The sequence below is a fragment of the Cnephaeus nilssonii genome (genome assembly GCF_951640355.1).
Source record: "Cnephaeus nilssonii genome assembly, chromosome: X".
NCBI lineage: Eukaryota > Metazoa > Chordata > Mammalia > Chiroptera > Vespertilionidae > Cnephaeus > Cnephaeus nilssonii.
In genome coordinates, this window is record NC_137071.1 from 8,045,974 (window position 1) to 8,066,749 (window position 20,776).

The following is a 20,776-nucleotide window of genomic DNA, read 5'->3' on the forward strand; positions in this document are numbered from 1 at the left end:
TGGCTTTGTGGAATTATGAAGATAAGGTACATTGCCTTGTACATTCCTCCAAAGGGAAGGAAGGCAATATATCCTTAGAAATGGCTCAACAGAATTAAATTTGGAAGGAAGACAGGCCCATTTCCATGGTACCACATCCCACAAACCCTGTCTCAGAAATTCTCCAGAAGTCTCTGACACTTGTCTTACTTCCTGTCCACTACTCCTTCTCTTCCTGTCACTGATGGGTGATGGTAAACAAAGAAGGAAGTGACAAAGGCCTAAAGGAAGCAGCATAGCAGAGGAGTTAAGAGCAAGGACAATGAAGCCAGTTGCCTTAGTTTGAATACTTGACTTTGCCAACTGCTGTGTGACCTTGGGCAAGTCACTTAACTTCTCTGTGCCTCATCTTCCTTATTTGCAAAATGGGAATAATCAGAGTATTTAACTAATAGGCCTGTTTTGAATATGAATTAAATTAGGATTTGCAAAGGGCTTGGTACAATGCCTACCTTAAAGTGCATAAAAACTGTTAAATTTTGCATTTCTTTTAGTGAGCAATACCATATATGAGATTTCGTTGGAGTAGCCATCTGATATGACAAAACCTTCTCCAATATCTCCACTACAACAGATACAGGTGACCTAGGACATAGCCACATACTATTTTGTCTATAAAAAAGCTACCTAACTGTGCACCTAGTATAAGAGTACTTCATATGAGGAATTTCTCATGCCAAGGAAGAACTCTGCATGTGTTAACCTCAGGTAAACTTATATTGCATACCTGGATATCATGGTAGGACAGCAGTAAATTAATGATGATATCTGAAGTCAGAATCTCGGTATCATCTATGTGGAATTTGATCCGAGCCAGCTCCTTTGCCAGTTCATTGCCCTTGTATATCTCTCTGGATCTCTGGATGTCATTTAACAAGGTTTCTTTGTCATAAATACTGGAAAGGGAAACATGAAAACCTCAGGCTGCATCTCCATGCATCCAGGCTGACTTATAATGACCACAGAGTGATTCAAATTTGTGGTCCAATTTCCAAGTAATTTTTAAATGGAGACTGGGTATTGTCAATCAGGGGGTAATACTGTCAACCCATTAAGTAGCTGAAATGACTTAACTAGAGAGAGTAAAATTACACTGTTCATTAAAAAAAGAGAATAAGCTCAATTAAATAAGTCTGCAGAAAAAGAGAAACATCCTATCTAATAAAAGAGTAATATGCAAATTAACCACCACTCCGCTACATCCACAAGCCACGCCCACCAACCATGCCCACCAGCCAATCAGGAATGAATATGCAAATAAACACAACCAAGATGGCTACGGCCACAGAGAGCAGGAGGGAGGCTTGGGTTTCCCCGGCAATGGAGGAAGCCAAGCATCCCACCTGCCCTTGCCGGCCTAGGCCTCCACTCAAGGCTACAAAGTTTCAATGATAGAAGATACATAAGTCCCAACAGAAATGGTGGCATCCACAGGGCTGGAAAGAGCAGGAGGCTAGGGTTGCCCCCGGCAATGGAGGATGCCAAGCTTTCCACACACCCTGGCCAGCCCAGGCATCCGCTTAGGCTACAAAGTTTCAATTATAGAAGATACATAAGTCCCAACAGAAATGGCTGCCGCCACGAAGCAAGCAGGAGGCTTGGCTCCGCTCCAGGCTACAAAGTTTCAATTGTAGAAGATAAATAAACCACAGATACCAGGGCCTCCGCTTGGGTCGCCAGGGGGCATGGCCGGCCTGCAAACCACCACAGGCCCCTCGCCCAGGCCGCCCCATGCCCCAAGGGAATCCCTACCTTGATCCAGGACACCCTTCAGGGCAAACCAGCTGGCCCCCCACCCATGCACCAGGCCTCTATCCTATCTAATAAAAGAGTAATATGCAGATTGACCATCACTCCAACACACAATATGGCTGCCCCCATGTGGTCAAAGATCCTGCCCCCATGTGGACACAAGATGGCCATCACAAGATGGCCAGCAGGGGAGGGCAGTTGGGAGGGACCAGGCCTGCAAGGGAGGGCAGTTGTGGGTGATCAGGCCAGCAGGGGAGGGCAGTTGCGAGGGACCAGGCCTGCAAGGGAGGGCAGTTGGGGGTGATCAAGCCTTCAGGGGAGGGAAGTTAGGGGTGACCAGGCGGGCAGAGGAGGGAAGTTGGGGGTGACCGGGCCTGCAGGGAAGGGCAGTTCAGGGGGACCCAGGCCTGCATGGGAGAGCAGTTGGGGGGGGACCAGGCCTGCAGGGGAGGGCAGTTAGGGGCAAACAGGCTGGCAGGGGAGCAGTTAGGCATCAATCAGGCTGGCAAGGGAGTAGTTAGGGGGTGATCAGGCTGGCAGGCAGAAGCAGTTAGGGGCAATCAGGAAGGCAGGCAGGCGAGCAGTTAGGAGCCAGCAGTCCTGGATTGTGAGAGGTATCCCAGATTGGAGAGAGTGAAGGCTGGGCTGAGGGACCCCCCCCCCCATGCACGAATTTCATGCACCGGGCCTCTAGTATAAGAATAAGAACTGTTACTTACTTTGGCTAATTATAAATCTATGCCAAATAACTGTATATACAATACACAGGCTCGTCCAATGCTTATAAGAAGAATTAAAAAACATTTAAAGAATAAAGTAATGCCCCACAGAAAGCACTCTGATATAAAAATATCAGTGCAGCCCTGGTTGGTGTTGCTTGACGGTTAGAGTGTCGACCCTGCACCAAAAGGTTACAGATTCAAGTTCCAGTCAAGGGCATGTAACTGGGTTGTAGGTTTGATCCCTGGCCCCTGTCAGGTGTGTGTGCGAGGTACCAATCAGTGTGTCTCTCTCACAAAGATGTTTCTCTCTCTCCCTTGATCCCTCCCTCCTATTCTCTAAAAAAAAAAAAAAAAAAAAAAAAAAAAAAAAATCAATGGAAAAAATGTCCTTGGGTGAGGATTAACAACATATATACATATCACTGCATTGCTTTAATATTTTATTTTCTGGCCTATTGCTTATTACCCCAATGATAAGCAAATTAGCAGATTCTACCAGTGTTTAAAATTCTATTATTGAGCATAAAATTCTATTATTAATCTAATGAGTCATTAACTTGGATGACAGCCATTATTCATTTGGTGGACTATAAAGGCATCAAAGCTATTAAGGCATTATTAGTTTAGCCTGACAAGTAAAAAGTTATGCTTTAGTCTTCTTTTCAAGGGTAATTCTGAAAAATAGTTTTAATAAACTAAGAAACCTAATAAGAACAGTAACTTGTAAATAAATAAAGAAAACACCAAGTTGAGTATGGCTTGAGGACATCAAATATGTAATAAGCATGCAGCCATTTCTACCTCTGGGAACCAGGGAAGATGTTGCTAATGAATGTGAACTTGGAAATGGCTTCCAACCCATTTTCAGCACAGGGCTTCAGGCAGCCTTTACCAATTAAGAGTTGGCACTTGAGCTAAAAACTTTGCCATCCTCATTATAGATGTTTTTAAACCATTAGCACCATTTAACCTCTCACTAACATTGCTAGGTATCTGCCAGTTCAAGGTGTGAATCAACTAGCAGGTATTTCAAGTCCTTTGAAATTAAACCAAATCAAAAGAGGCCACCCCTGAGGAGAAAGGGGTCCCAGCCTAGGGTTCATGAGCTTGGAAGAGAAGTTCCCCTAACTATGGGTTGTAAAACCAGCAGGGATTATGGCAGAGACACAAGGCTGCTGGAGACCCAGGTGTTCCATTTAAAGGGCCAGTGCACGAACTTACTCAGATTCCTAGCACCAGGCGGCTCTGGAGAACCCAGACACATACTGGGAGGAACTGGCCTATCTGGCATCAGGGCAGGAACTTAGGGGCATCTTTCTCCCAGACAGGGGTGCTTGCAGGGGTCATTGTTCCTGTCCTGGGACCTCCCCTATCGCAGGGCTGAATGGCAACCAAATCTGAGTATCAATCAGTGGTCCACACTGTTTGCATCTCTCAAACAAGCTGCAGCTGGTGGCAGCGTGTATCAAACCTGTCAATAAAAGGCCAAAGACCCAGCACAAGCCTCCTTGCTTCACAGCTGGGCCTGGCCTCCTTCACAGCAGCTCTCCCATTGTAGTCACAACTGGTCCTCACAGCCAATTGGCCTGGAGGTAAACTCCTCCCAGTGACACCAATAGCAATCAAGGCTCAACTACAAGAGTATGCACATAGCCCACACAGGGATACACATAGAGTGCCCAGCTCAGGTGACTGGGGAGGCTGATCCACTGGGCCCTACAGGACACCTACCACACAAGGCCACTCTACCAATTCCAGGAGACATAGCAGCTCTACCTAATAACAGAAACAAACACAAGGAAGCAGCCAAAATGCTGAGACAAAGAAACATGTCACAAATGAAAGAAATAGAAGCAAGCAAACTACTGGATACAGAGTTCAAAACCATGGCTATAAGGTTACTCAAGGATCTTCATGAGACTTTCAAGGATCATAGTGAGAATGCCAAAGACATGAAAAAGGACCAATCAGAAATTAAGCATACACTAACTGAAATAAAGTACAATTTACAGAGATTAGACAGTAGAGTAGAGGATTCTGAGAATCAAATCAATGATTTGGAATCTGAGGAAGCAAAAAAACACCCAATCAGAAGAGCAAAAAGAAAAAAGAATCCAAAAAAAAGAAAGTGTAAGGAGTCTCTGGGACAATTTCAAGAATACCAACATTTGCATTATGGGGATGCCAGAAGGAGAAGAGGGAGCAAGATACTGAAAACCTATTTGAAAAAATAATGACAGATAACTTCCCATATCTGGTGAAAGAAATAGACTTACAAGTCCAGGAAGCACAGAGAGTCCCAAACAAGAGGAACCCAAAGAGAGCCACACCAAGATACATCATAATTAAAATGCCAAAGGTTAAAGATCAAGACTGTCAGCTACTTTCTCAACAGAAATTTTGCAGGCCAGAGGGAAGTGGCAAGAAATATTCAAAGTGATGAATAGCAAGAACCCACAACCACGATTACTCTACCCAATGAAGTTCTCATTTAGAATTGAGGGTCAGATAAAGAGCTTCACAAACAAGAAAAAACTAAAGGAATTCATCACCACCAAACCAGTATTATATGAAATGTTGTTGTTGTTGGAGGAGGAGGAGGAGGAGGAAGAGGAGGAGGAGGAAGAGATAAAAAACATGAACAATGGCAACAAATATGTCTATCAACAATAGAATCTAAAATCAAAATAAACAAGAAATCTAATGAACAAAATAAATGGGTGAATAAAGCAGAATCAGAGGCATAGATGCATTGAACAGACTGACGAATCTCAGAAGGGGTGTGGGAAGAGATTAACAAAGATCTTACCTATGGACACAGACAGTGGGTTGGTGAAGGCCTAGGGTGGGGCAGGAACTGGTGGAGGGGGGCAATGGGGGAAAAAGGGAGAGATCTGTAATACTCTCAACAATAAAGATTTAAAAACAAAACAAAACAACAAACAAACAAACAAAAATGATTGGTAGGGGTTCCCCATTCTCCAGGCACTATGATCTTTTGAGGGGATATCGCCTCCATGAACATGATGGGAAGATTGTGACAAAGTGCCCAGGGTTGTTGAATCCTGAGGGGAGTTACCATGAGGTTATTTGGATGTTCCTGAGGAGGCTAGTAAATCTGTCCACCAAGGTCACATGCAGGGTATTCGGCATGGTGTCCCAGTTGGGTTGCAAGTACTCTGAGGCATGCCTCTGGAGATCGCTCTCACAGCAAATGTATTCAGCACATGGTGTCATGATGTACGGGATGAAATAATAATTTCCACTAGACACCTGGAAAAGAGAAACGAAAAGGTTTCACAAAGCAATTGATGCAAAAGCATAGCTGTGGACTTGGAACCTGGTGGGACAGGGAAGGAGAAAATGCTTAAGTATTATCACAACCTGTGTAATATGACTACAAATCTATGAGGCACAGAATTGGAAACCACTCGATTTCACAAGCTGTAGCACATGGATATATGACAAAAATTTGGTTTTAAATACTGAACTGATCTGTGTATGTCTCAGAACTTCATTGGCAGAGGTTTTAGGGGTTTAAAATTTCAGAAATTACATCATTTTAATTACATGCCCCCCAAATAAGATAACCAAGAATTGCAATGTAAAGGCATTTTTTCAGCATTAATGGAAAAGCCGTATTATTTGATAATTTAACCACGAGTTAACTATCATAAATTTTGTTGAGTAAGAATTGTTTTGAGCCGAAACCGGTTTGGCTCAGTGGATAGAGCGTTGGCCTGCGGACTCAAGGGTCCCAGGTTCGATTCCGGACAAGGGCATGTACCTTGGTTGCAGGCACATCCCCAGTAGGGGGTGTGCAAGAGGCAGCTGATCGATGTTTCTCTCTCATCGATGTTTCTAACTCTCTATCCCTCTCTTCCTCTCTGTAAAAAATCAATAAAATATAAAATAAAATAAAAAAGAATTGTTTTGAAAGAATACTAATAAATATGATTAGTCTCAGAGATGTTTTGAAAAAGAATCTTTTAAAAAATTTTATATTACCAAATAATACTCATACTAGTAAAACAATATTTTTTCCTATGGAATGATTACAATTTGACTGTGAATTGTGATTCTTTGTAAAGCATAAAAATTACCTTTAAAGTGTACTAAATCAATGGTTAATTTTTGACACTAAGTTTTAAAGAATTTACATGGTGCCAGAAATAATTCGTCTGACTTCTTGCATTTAATTTTAAATACTAAACTAATGAAGTTATCTAGGCATTTTGCTCTAATGCAGATATATCTTGGAAAACACACTTTCTCTAAAAATGAGAATTTAAATAAGGAATACAGCTTCGTCTAAGTTAAATACATTAATTACAGAGGCTACTTCCAGGGGTGAAATCAACCTGCAAAATATATATATACCATACTTTGAAGGTATGGTTAATCTTACAAAGAAAAATTAAAACAAAGTTAAAGAACATCTGTGGACTATGTATACTAATCACAAAATACCAGAAAGATCTAAGGTTTAATAGATAATCTCTTGGGGTTGGCTATATTTTCACAAAGGCACAACCTTTATCTTTCATCATATAAACATATTTTCTGAAGTGATAAAATGCTGAAAGTGGCTATCTTTACTGTCTTTAAAGCAGTAGAAAATAACATAACTGAAGATAGATGAAAAAGAAGTCATTTTATGAAACTCTGAAGTTATATGAACCAGACCCCAGCTCCAAGCAGCATTACTCCAATCCATAATGAGGGGCAAGTTAGCAGACTGTCTTTAAAAGGCACCCCATTTACTTTGATATTTGATTTCACCATTTAATCAACATTAGTTGTGAGCTGTTCATTCTGCTGAACCCAACCTTTTTTTTGTTTGCCCTACTTCCATGGCATCTGAAGTAGAAGAAATAACTGTCTATATTCCATTAGTGGACATTTGAAAACTATCATAAACAATACCTCTCAAAGGTTTATGTCCCTTCACCCTTTTCTCTTAGATGCTATTTTATACCCTTCCAGCCACCTCTGGTCTTTTATTTTGTTCCCCTGCTCTAATTTCTCATACCACATCAAGCATGGCAACTAGTACCTAAAGTAATTTTAAAGTAATGCCAAATTTAGCAGAGATTAATTGCCAAATCCTTTAGAATTTCATTCCTATAAAACAAACCAACAAAAACTTAGGGAGAATGGTGTCATGGTATAATTAGAACAAGAATGAAAGGACTTCCTGGTTGTTTAGGAGGGAGAATGTTCTAGTGAAGAAGGGTATATAATGGAATGGTAACAGAATTACACTAAGTCTCCTGAAGTAGACCCTGATATATCCAACAGTCAGGATGGAAAAAGAGTTTTCTTCCTTGCACTGTGCCTTAATGTAATTCTTGTTTTAAGAAATAACTGTTTCCTAGACATTCCTTGCATTAAATCCAAGTTACACCTTTTCACTTGAGTGACAAAAATGGAATGACAGACATTAAGTACTGAATGTTATCTATGAACAAAACGACAGAATTCAACCTTCTCTTTTTATTGATGAGGACACTGATAATTAGGGTGGGGTGGGGTGGAGTGACCACCCAAAGTTCCTCAGAGACAGGGCTGGATTACAACCTGTCTCCTGGCCCCAGGCTCAATCTCCTTTGACTGGACCCCCACCTCCCCGACTCCATGAAGAAGATAATTTAAGAAACAGAAATCTAGAAAGAACAGGAAAGACCCCCTGTAAGTGGACAATATCAGTATGTAAATGGGACAAAATGAAGTGACATATCTTCCCATTTTTCCCCCAAGAGGAACTCAAAATCACCCCATGCCTCATTTTACATGATTGCTTGTTAAATCCAGGCTGCTATGGTAATCCACTTGTTTTCTTTCTAGAACTTCATCCTCTGAATTGGAGGAAGGTGAAGGCTTTGCCTCAGGTAAGGAACTGTGCATGGGTGAGAAGAAGCCTGGGGCCCACAGCTTCAGGTTGGGGCCTTCTGTGGAGGGGACAAAGTCAAGCAAAGCTCCTGCTCCCTTGTGGAGGGCATCCTCAGGAGACCTCTACCTCCTGGGATCTTTTCTCCCTCTCCCTCTGGAAACTCCAGGTGAAATAGGAAAAGAGGCATGAGGTGCTTCCCTTCTAGAAGGGCCACTGGAAAGGAGGCTGAGGGCAAAAAAAAAGGGGGGGGGGACAAAGGAACAGTTCCTAGTCTAGGTCACAATTTCTCAAACCACAAAGACATAGGTCTAGAAGGATGGGCAGTTTGGGGGGCACTCAAAAGTACAGGATAACCTTGGCACAATTTCCAAGGACATGATCTTATTTGAATGTTTTTAGGGTGGGGGCTTTATTATACAGTTCAAACCAACACGGCATTATCAATATGCCATTGCAGGCACTTTTAAGCCAAATTGGGCAACTTTAGCACATAAATGGGACAGAAGGAACTGGAAATCTGTACCACTTCCCATTTGCAACAGCATGGATGGAACTGGAGAGCATTATGCTAAGCGAAATAAGCCAGTCAGAGAAAGATAAATATCACATGATCTCACTCATTTGTGGAATATAATGAACAACATAAACTGATGAACAAAAACAGATCCAAAGACAGAGAAGCATCGATCAGAATGTCAAACCTCAGAGGGAGGGGGGGGGAGATAAGGGGGAGAGATCAACCAAAGGACTTGTATTCATGCATATAAGCCCAACCAATGGACACAGACATCAGGGGGGGTGAGGGCATGAGTGGGGGGTTGGGGGGGAAATGGGGGGATAAGTACACATATGTAATACCTTAATCAGTAAAGAAAAAAAAATAAATCTGTACCACTTCTTTACATCTGTGGCAGGAAATGTAGCTAAGCCCTCATATTAACTGGGATATAAGTTCATATTTTTCCATTGTTAGAAAAACTTTGGTGGGAAGTATGAGGGTACTAGGTACTGGTTCCAGCAAAAGTAAATAAATTATATATATATATATATATATATATATATATATATATATATATATATATATAGTGCTGAGATATGATTTAATTTTTAATTTTTTTCAACTACAGTTTACTTTCAGTATTATTTTGTATTGGTTTCAGGTGTACAGCATAGTGATTAGATAATCATATCTTTACAAAGTGTTCCCCTTGGTATTTCCAGTACCCAACTGGCATCATACATAGTTATTACAATACTGACTCTATTCCCTATGCTGTAGGTTACATCCCTGTGACTATTCTATAGTTTCCAGTATGTACTTCTTAATCCCTTTACCTCTCTTACCTAATCCCTCAACTCTCCTCCCCTCTGGCAATCACCCATCGGGTCAGGCTCACAGTCCTAGTGTATAACAAAGAACAAGTATACTTGCCTGACTTTGCCTTCTGGCCCACAGTGTAGATAGCTGATTGGGGCCTGAGCTAGTTGGCAGCTTGAAGGACAGGGGGTTCTAGCTTATCCCCCTTAGAAACACAATCAACAGGCACAATTAGAAATCACTTTGCTATCTGTGGGATTTTCAGGCATACCTTTTACCCATTTACATTTATGAAGTTAAAAATCTGAAAATATAATACTTACTGTGTTTTTCTGAGTTACCATATCCTGAAAAGAAAAAAAGATGATCTGAATACAGTGTTTTTCCAAAACAGTTAATTTCCATAAGTACTTTGTCCCAACCAATCATCCAGAGTAAATCAGTTAAAATCTGCCCTGCAAAAAGCTTCAAATAAAATAAGCCTCTAAGAATTTCAAAATTCATGTTCTAAGGAAAATTTATCATAATTGGTTAGCTTTGGAACTACTGGGGGGCATATATGATTAGAAGAATTTCCCTATAACAATGGCAATGCTTTTGTCTCAAGAGAGATTGAGATTCAAGTTTGGGGTTCTGAATACCCTACACCTTGTCTTCCCAGTGAGGAATGTCAGTGACAGCGAGGAAGTGCATGGGAAGCACCCTGGTATCCTCAGCTCTGAAACGCTTCTTGACTCATCCATGTGAAGGCTGTAGCCACGCCCACAGAAAATCTTCCTATGGAAGGGGTGTCACTGGTAGGATTCCTGACCCCTCACTATAGCTGTCTAGGAATTTTCAAATGCAATGACAACATTTTTAGTCAGTTAACTTAGCATAATGTTTATGCAGCCCTTGATTGGATCATTTATGCACTGCAAGCCAACATTTGCCCGAGAAAGAAAACACAATTAGAGCTGCCCCATAAAACGTTTTTACATATTCTGAGATGTCTATTTTCTGACGACAAGTGCAGATTGCTTCTTCAGGCGTCAGATATAACTGACTACCCACTTTCATTTCAGGAAATATTATTCCATATCATTAAAAATTAAAACTTATCTAGGTCATAGGACTTTCTAGAGGAATTCACTGAGGCACAGCTGAGAAAAAAAATGCATTAAATTGGGAAAAAATACATACTAATTTCAGGTTTCTCATAAAAATATACTTAACAATGCACCCTTTCATATTTTTTTAATTCTAAATATTTCTAAGAATAACTATCTTAGTAAAATCAGTAAAAGGAGAAATTAATATCTAAAGTAATTTAGATTGGTTTATAGCCTTTTGGGAAACTATTCTACAATGTAGAGTACAATAATAAAATAGCTTCTTCTTTCAATGTCTTATGAATGACTTCTTAAAACACATTTCTATGCTATAGTAGAGCACACACCTATATAAAGTGTATGTGTATATAACACATAAAGGTTATACATCTGAAGAAGGTGGAATTTCCACCAAGAAATAATCCCAAATTATTATCGAGCCCAGAACAATCTGGTTAATATTAAATCTCAAGAAACACAAAAGTGTCCAACTTGCCATCAGAAAATTATGATGTCTATGAAAGTTAACTCTGAAACACTGGCACTGGCCTTCAACCCTAGCTGCAGACTCTGGAGGTTAAAAAAAGTTCCTTCAAGACTGTTATGTAATTGGTCTGGGGTATGGCTTGGGAACTGGGATATTGACAAGTGCTCGAAGTGATTCTGAAGTACAATCAAGGTTGAGTAACACTGCTGTCAACAAACTAATGTTTTATTCCTCAAATGATTTAACACAGATCAAGACTGTCTGACCAACATTAAGATATTCAACAATATTAATTAGCTGAATTTTGTAGTAACTCACCTTAGACATTCACATTTACAAATATGAGCATTTTTTAAAAAGAACGTTATCCAAAAAAGCATTTGTATAAAACTTGTCAAAGTACATTTAAAAGTTCTCAATCATTACTGAGTTGTGCCTAAACACACAAGTTTTCAGTTTTACTTGGCTTTAAACTGAGGGAAAAACAACAATAAATATTCACTATATCTATGATAAAACTTTCTGCCCATTTTGATAACTGTTAAATATCTTATTATCTAAGTCAAGCAATTATTATTTTTTTAATGTATAGGTTTGGATCAAGTTGTACAAGCAAGTCTTTATTTGTTTCAAGTAAACATATAATACTGTTTTCCCAAAATGAAGTATTCAGGAGAGGTGAACCATGTCCTTTACCTTCAATAAAAGAGCAGTGGCAAAGTCAGTATCATAGTACAGGATCACATTATTGGTCATGTTGAAGCTTTCTCGAATTCCAAGATGGTAGAATAGTGAAGGCTGTCTGGAGACATCACTCATGTCCACCACAGCAATATCTGAAATGAACAAGGAGAGGACAGGGCATAGGTGAGTGAGGTGATCTATCTACTTAATCCACTTCCTAATGATCACCAACGGGAAGCTGCCACAGTTTGTTTTTCTACTGGCCTTTAAGGTAAAGCACAAGTGAGGAATGATTTGCTTAAAATTACCTACCACATGAACTCTGGAAGAAAAGCAATATATCATATTAAAAGAATAAATTTAGCTTATATACAATGTATAAGGTATAATGAAATGAAAAATGACACACTCACCATGCAGCCCAAGACATAGAGCATCATCTGTACTATTGGGAGCCCCACCCTCCTGCCCAAGAACATCTCTGTCCTGATCTCTGTATTTACCAGTTTCCTGCATATAACTGTATACATGTATATGCATATTATAAATTATTATAACGTATGAATTCCTAAACAGTATATTGTTTAGTTTTGTACGTCTTTGAGCTTTATATAATAGTACCGCACCATTTGTATTCTTTGACTTGCTGTTTTTGGTGTAAGACGACCAAATTTATGTTTAGCTTGAGGTTATACATTTCCACTTAAACATAGCAGTCCATTTATGATGACTAGAAAATAATGTCTTTATCCATCCTGTCTAGAGACATTTTGTTCATTTTTTTCTTTATCCTATTTCAAACTGTTGTACATTTTTGTGCCATGCTCCTGGCTCACACACCTGCCATCAACTTGACAATGTAGCTTAAATGCCCCTGGAGCTGTGTCCTAGAGACCTATTCGGAACAGGGGAGAGACATATCAGACCACTCACAGTGAAATATTTGTAATACAAAGTGTAGCATGATTTAACTCACTTTACAGGTTGCTCTTCCAGCTGACAAGGCAAAATAAATAAATATATAAACAAACAAACAAATAAATAAATAGAAGCATTATACTGCAAGCTAGGGTGCATCCATTACTTTAATGTTTTTATTTTATTTTATAGAGAGAGAAAGGGAAAGGAATGGGATAGAGAGAAACATCAATTGGCTGCCTCCTGCACCGCCCCCCCCCATTGGGGATGGAGCCACAACCTGGGCATGTGCCCCCCACCAGAATCCAACCTGTGACCTCATGGTTCATGGGTCAACACTCAACCACTGAGCTACACTACTGGGCCTTTTTGTTAAATCCCCATCCACTGATTTTTAGAGAGTGTGGAAGGGAGGGAGGGAGGGGGAGAAGAGTAGAGAGAGGAAGTGAGGGAGAGTGAGTGCCAGAGGGAGTGAGGGATGGAGAGAGCGAGAAAGATCGAGGGGGCAAGACAGAATGAGAGCTGGAGAGAGTGCGAAAAGGAGTGAGGGAATAAGAAAAAGAGAGCGAGAAAGTGGGGGAGCATGAGCGTGAGTGCGCGCGTGAGAGAGAGGGAGGGAAAGAGGGGAGAGAGGGGGAGAGAGAGAGAGAGAGAGAGAGAGCGAGCTGGAGTACAGGAGAGCAAGAGAGCATGAGGTGGAAAGTGCCAGAGCAGGAGACCTGGAAGGAGAACTGGAGCGGGCAATCCCGGAGCTGGAGCAAACTGGAGACCTGGAGCTGGAACGCGAGATCCTGGAGCTGGAGCACGCGCGAGACCTGGAGCTGGAGCACGCGAGACCTGGAGCTGGAGCACGCGAGATCCCAGAGCTGGAGCACGCGAGACCTGGAGCTGGAGCACGCGAGATCCCAGAGCTGGAGCACGCGCGAGACTTGGAGCTGGAGCGGGAGAGCTGGAGCCCGAGGGCTGGAGAGCTGGACAGCGCTCAATTCAAGTGTGCAAAATACCACTGGGGCATTTCTAAGAGCCCCACCTCCCGCCCCCACACACTGTCTCCATGGTATTACACCAATTCCCCCTGTGACTGAAAATGGAGTCCCCCCAGGAAACATTAAACCATCCCAGTCCTTGGACGCTGACTACGTTGGTTTGGCTTTGGGAGTTCTAGAAGCTCCCCAGGGGCTGGAACCCACTGCCAGAAGGGACACGCAGGAGTGAGAAAATAAAAGTTGGGTAACTGGTGGGGATGGGGAACTCGGCATTGTCTGGGTTATAAGCTTTCTCTTGGGTTGCCAGATGTTGAAGGAGACGAGCCTAAAGAGGTCTAGATGCCGGTGGCCCCCACTTTGTTATTTGTAAAAAGGTACAATGCTACCTCTACCCACTGTCTCCTCCCCGAAAGGCCCGGTTCTCGTCAAAAGAGTCAGGGGTGCTAGGATGGGAAGGAGCCGGCGCCGCTGCGAGCTTCCGAGGGCGAGGGATGCGGACAGAAACGGGACGTGAGATGGGGTGAAGGGGATGCCCGCCTCACCTGCGTTGTAGAAGGCTTCGAGCATGGTCGTCTCCTTGAAGTCCAGCTCCCCGAACCGCATGGTGCTGAGGCGAGCGCCCTGGGCCTCGCAGGCCCGCACGAGGCACTGGAGCGCTCCCTTCTCAGGGCCGCTGTCCTCGGGGCTCTGGTTACATATGTAGGCGGCCCTCAGAAAGCGCTGCCTTTGGCACTGGCCCTCCTGGCTCGGGGCCGCCCCGTCTGGCTTCCCTGGCTCTGCCGGCGACGGCGGACGCTGAAGGGGTTCGGTGGCTGTCCCCAGCGCCTCAGCCGGGGGAGTCCCGGGGCCACCCTCCATGCGTGGCTCGACGGGACCTTACTTGGTCCCACCTCCGCCTTGACTGGTAGGCGAGAGCACTCGAGGAGAGGCCACAAGTGGTCCTGTCAACACCTCTTGAAGCCTGAGGTGGCGACCAGAAGTTACCGTTGCCCCCAGTCCCTTTTATAGCCTCGGAGGGGCTTAACGGTCAAGGGCGCGGGGAGTTCTGGGAGGAATTGGGGGAGGGGCGGGAGCCAGGAGGGCCGGGCAACGCCCCCCGAGAAGGGTGGATTCGTGACTTTGAGGATTTTGTTGTTGCCAGCCTTCCAGCCTGACTTTTGTTTTTCTCAAAACAATTTGAGGACTTTCAAGTAGAGTGAAAACTCCTTCAAAGCGCTGGTTCGAATGAAATACTATTCAATTCTGAACGAAATAGAGATGTAGTTTTAACCCAGAATTGAGACGAGAAAATGCTTCCTTAAAACGCATCCGATTTTTATTGCCAAGAGCATGGCCCACTCGTCCCGATTGTCACTGTGAACTTGACAAAACAACAGGATGCACCAGCAACATATTTATCTGGAAAATAAACTCCACGTAGTCTGTCTGTCTGACCTATTAAATTCTGTGAACCCACAGCAATTTTTACTGTGGATCTTACCCACCTCACAATTTTGGCCCAAATATTAAAAAGTAGTATTACCACTAAAGTAATACCACTTGTATTTATTTTATTTTATTTTTTAATTTATTTTGGTTTGGGCAATGACTTTTTTTCATTTTTAAATATATTTTTTTATTGTTGATAGTATTACAGGTATCTCCCATTTACCTCCTTTTTCCCCTCCTCCTCCCAGCTCCTCCCCACCTCCCCAGGTCTTCAGCACCTTATTACCCACATCCATGGGCTATGCATATAAGCATATAAGTTCTTTGGGTTATCTCTTCTTGTCCCCCCAACCCCACATCGAGGTATGTCAGTCTGTTCCATGCCTCCATGCCTCCTATCTCATTTTGTTGCTCAATTCATTTTGTTCATTAGATTCCATAAATAAGTGAGATCATGTGATATTTGTCTTTCTCAGTTTGGCTTATTTCACTTAGCATGATATTTTCCAGGACCATCTATACTCTCCCAAAAGGGAAGAGATGCCTCTTTTTTATAGCTGCATAGTATTCCCTAGTGCAGTGATGGGCAACCTTTTGGGCTTGGTGTGTCAAACTTCGCCAAAAAACTGAGCATAACTCGGGTAGTGTGTCACTTTGAGGAAAAAACATCATTTCGCAATATTTATAGTTTAAATAACATAAATGTATAATTGTTATATATAATTGTATTTAATAAACCTCAGCGGCCGCGTGTCATCAGAAATGGCTACGCGTGTCAGTGCTGACACACGTGTCATAGGTTCGCCATCACTGCCCTAGTGCAAGTACTTGTAATTTAAAAGTAGAAGGTGCAGGGAGATCTGGGAGGGGCTGGAGGATGGGGCAGGAACAAGCCAGGCATTTCCTATTGCCTCCCCTGGGCAGGCCCTCATGACTTTGAGGATTTTGGACATTGTCACAAAGTTTTGTTTTTTTCCCCCCGCATTTTACTTTTATTTTATTATTAGAGGCCCAGTGCATAGATTCATGCACATTGCAAGGAAATTAATTAGAAGGTTTTCCATGGGGTGGGAGTGGGCGAGATGGGCCGGACATGCCCTGGAGCCAACCTCCCGCAGTCCCTCCTTGGCCAGCCACACCTGGGGTGGTGCTGGGGCTTCCAAGGCATCTGTGGAGTGAGCAGGGTCCCTCCAGCAGGTGGGGTCCCTTGGCCTGGCCTGTGGGGATCTGGCTGAAACTGGCAGTCCGACATCCCCTGAGGGGTCCCAGAGTGTGAGGGCACTCTGCAAAGTTGCTGTCGCTCGGTGGTCAGTGCGTGTCATACTCGGCCGGTCACTTAGCCTTTTATATATCTAGATTATTTTTTTCTTCATTGATTAAGGTATTACATATGTGTCCTTATCTCCCCATTGCCCCCCACCCCCACTCATGCCCTCACCCCCCTAGATTATTATTTTTAATTCCCACCTGAGGATATTTTTCCATTGATTTCTTAGAGAGAGTAGAAAGAGAGAGGGAAAGACAGAGAGAAATATTGATGTGAGAGAAACACATTGATTGGTTGCTTCCTGCATGCCCCCGACCAGGGCCCAGCCAGAGAGGAGCCTGCATCTGAGGTACGTTCCCTTGACCAGAATTGAGCCTGGGACCCTTTGGTCCACAGGCTGATGCTCTATCCACTGAGCCAAACCAGCTAGGGCTCCCCCTTATTTTAAATAACAGTTTTCTGGAGATACAATTCACAAACCATCCAATTCATCTATTTAAGTGATTTCTAGTATATTCATAGTTAAGCATCCATTACCACCATCAGTTTTAGACTGTTTTCATCACCACCCCAAACCCAGTTCCCATTAGCAGCCAGTCTCCATCCCCCCAAAACACCCCTCAGCCCTAGGCAACCACCAATCTACTTTCTGTCTCTACATATTTGCTGTTCTGGACATTTCATATATATGGAATCATACAGTGTGTGAACAGAAGTTTTCATCTGTCATGGGTATATACCTAGGAATAGGATTACAGGTCATATGACAACCCTATGTTTAACCTTTAGAGAAACTGCCTGCCACTGTATTCCAAAGTGGCTCCACAATTTTATATTTGCACCTGCAATGTACAAGTTCAAATTTCTCCATACTTTCATCAATATTTATTGTTGTCTTTTTTTTATTATAGACATCCTAATGGGTATGAAGTAGTATCTTATGGTGGTTTTGATTTGCATTTCCCTGACGACAAATGATGTTGAGCATCTCGTCATGTGCTTATCCCCCATTTGTATACTTTCTTTGGAGAAATGTCCATTGGGATCCTTTGCACATTGTAAAACTGGGTATTTGACCTGGCCAGTGTGGGTCAGTGGATAGGTTTTGATCTATGAACCAGGAGGTCTCAATACAAGTCCCGGTCAGGGCAAATGACGGGGTTCTGGGCTCGATCTCCAGTAGGGGACAAGCAGGAGGCATCTGATCTCTCCCTCTCCCTTCCTCTCTGACATCAACAAAAATATATTTTTAAAAATAAAACTGGGTATTTGTCTTTTTATTATTGAGTTGTAAAAGTTCTTTATGTATTGTGGATACATGTCCCTTATCACATATGTGATTTACAAATATTTTCTAAGCCTAAACTGGTTTGGCTCAGTGGATAGAGCGTCGGTCTGCGGACTGAAAGGTCCCGGGTTCGATTCCGGTCAAGGGCATGTACACTGGTTGCGGGCACATCCCCGCTAGGGGGTGTGCAGGAGGCAGCTGGTCGATGTTTCTAGCTCTCTGTCCCTCTCCTTTCCTCTCTGTACAAATATTTTCTCCCATTGTGTGTGTGGGTTGTCTTTTTATTTTCTTGATGGTGTCCTTTGCAGCACATCACAAGCCTTTTTGACAGAAGCAGGATAGGATTTACCTTATAAAACATTTTGGCTTTTCTTCACATTTCAGTGATAATACAGTCTATCCCTCCACCAACCTCCCCCCCCCCCCCAAAAAAAAAAAAAAAGCAGAAACTGCCAGTACAAATCTTTGAAGAAATCCTGCTCTAAATTCAGTTTTGGTAGGAATTAGGAACTTCACAAGTGACATCAATGTGTACCCTCTTTTGTGGCCAATGAATGGAAAATGGGCTCTGAGGGAATCTGTAAAGACACACAGACCAGAATTGGAAAGAGGAAAGCTAGGGAAATCTTTAGCAACTCTGTTCTAAGTTTTTTTTTTTAAAAAAAAAAATACGATGCTATAAAAGGACACATTTTCTTTGTAACCTTGCAATGCATAATAATAGTTATTTTCCTAATGTGCCTGTTCATCTGAGATTATTCCAATGACTGGCACAGCCTTCAGAAGGGTAGAAATGCCCATTTCACAATTACTTGCCAGTATCTTGCTGTCACTCCCACTTCAGTCTTCCTGAGTTCCTTCCAGCTCTCACCGGGGCCCTACTAAGACACACAGGATTTGTGAGTTCTGGCTTGGATAATGTCCTCCTCTAAACACAAACCCTGCTGAGTAAAGAGCCCAGCATTTGCCCAGCTAATGAGCGCTTTCCCCATAGATGGCCTGGGCATACACCGCTCACCTTCTCATTGTCGCCATTAATTTGCACACCTGAAATGTGCCCCAGCCCCTTCTCCCCATGTACTTCCTACCCCACCCCAGCCCCGCTGAGGATAAAATTGCAAAATGCTGGATTAGTCTTTTCTGTTTAGTTGAATGATTGTTCTGTTCTGACCCCTGCCTTGCCCATTTCTTTTTTCTTTTTTTTAAAATATATTTTTTATTGATTTTTTTACAGAGAGGAAGAGAGAGGGATAGAGAATTAGAAACATCGATGAGAGAGAAACATCGATCAGCTGCCTCTTGCACACCCCCTACTGGGGATGTGCCCGCAACCAAGGTACATGCCCTTGACCGGAATCGAACCTGGGACCCTTGAGTCCGCAGGCTGACGCTCTATCCACTGAGCCAAACCGGTTTCAGCTGCCTTGCCCATTTCTAAGTGCACATTCTGGAAACCACTTTGCCCCAACTCAAGAGGTGTCATTTGGATTAGAACAGTGGATGGAAGAGTAGAGTGGAAGCACTGTAGCTAAAGAGTAACATTAAATCTAAGCATTTTCCTTTATTTTATTGTAGGCTGGTTATTCATACCAACATTGGTCAAACTAGTTAGTTCTTTGATTCACTCAACCTTGTAAAAAATATTTAAGTTACCATTCAAGTGGCAGCTTCATTACTTTTTTCATTGTACAAGGACCTAGAGCAAATAGTGACAGAAGAGAAACAACCAAGTTGCACAATATTATATGTCTTTGGTGGGAAAACTTTTATTAATTAAGCATCTATTATGTGTTAGGCACTGTCTTGGTGCTGAGGATATCATGGTGAACAATACAGCCAAAGTCCCTGCTGTCATGTTAGATAGATGGAAAGAGAGGAAGAGAGAGAGAGAGAGAGAGAGAGAGAGAGAGAGAGAGAGAGAGAGAGAAATGGCTATAGACAAATATACCTGTGTATAGATACTATAAGTATTATATGGACATAGATTATTATAATCTGCCATAAAATACAAGAAAAACAAACAGGATGGATGAAACTCATAACTATTAAGCATACTATCTAATAAAAGAGTAATATGCAAAATGACCATACCTCCGCTAAACCCACAAGCCATGCCCACAAGCCACGCCCACAAGCCAATCAGGAGAGAATATGCAAATAAACCCAACCAAGATGGCTGTGGCCACAGAGAGCAGGAGGGAGGCTTGGGTTTCCCTGGCAATGGAGGTAGCCAAGCTTTCCGCCTGCCTTTGCCTGCCTAGGCCTCCACTCAAGGCTACAAAGTTTCAATGATAGGAGATAAATAAATCCAAACAGAAATGGCGGCAGCCACAGAGCTGGAAAGAGCAGGAGGCTAGGGTTGCCCCCGGCGATGGAGGAAACCAACCTTCTGAAGCCCTGGCTGGCCCAGGCATCCGCTTAAGGCTACAAAGTTTCAATTATAGAAGATACATAAATCCCAACAGAAATGGCTGCCGCCACGGAGCGAGCAGGAGGCTTGGCTCCACTCCAGGCTACAAAGTTTCAATTGTAGAAGATAAATAAATCCCAGATACCAGGGCCTCCGCTTGGGTCGCCAGGGGGCATGGCCGGCCTGCAAACCACCACAGGCCCCTCACCCAGGTTGCCCCACACCCCAAGGGAACCCCCACCCTGATCCAGGACACCCTTCAGGGCAAACCAGCTGGCCCCCCACCCATGCACCAGGCCTCTATCCTATCTAATAAAAAAGTAATATGCAGATTGACCATCACTCCAACACACAATATGGCTGCCCCCATGTGGTCAAAGATCCTGCCCCCATGTGGACACAAGATGGCCACTACAAGATGGCCAGCAGGGGAGGGCAGTTGGGAGGGACCAGGCCTGCAAAGGAGGGCAGTTGGGGGCAATCAAGCCTGCAG

At 42.9% G+C, this 20,776-nt stretch overlaps 1 protein-coding gene across 1 annotated transcript in view; it reads right to left on the bottom strand.

The window, feature by feature from the left end:
* Nucleotides 1–14,748, bottom strand: part of MAP3K15 (mitogen-activated protein kinase kinase kinase 15) — a gene marked incomplete at both ends in the record, with an annotated part of 72,205 nt that extends 57,457 nt beyond the window's left edge. The window contains 5 exons of the mRNA XM_079765657.1: nucleotides 767–935; nucleotides 5,593–5,786; nucleotides 10,048–10,071; nucleotides 11,999–12,138; nucleotides 14,433–14,748. Of these exons, the coding sequence (XP_079621783.1) occupies nucleotides 767–935; nucleotides 5,593–5,786; nucleotides 10,048–10,071; nucleotides 11,999–12,138; nucleotides 14,433–14,748 (843 nt within the window). The remainder of the gene's footprint in view (nucleotides 1–766; nucleotides 936–5,592; nucleotides 5,787–10,047; nucleotides 10,072–11,998; nucleotides 12,139–14,432) is intronic.
* Between the last annotated feature and the right edge of the window lie 6,028 nt (nucleotides 14,749–20,776).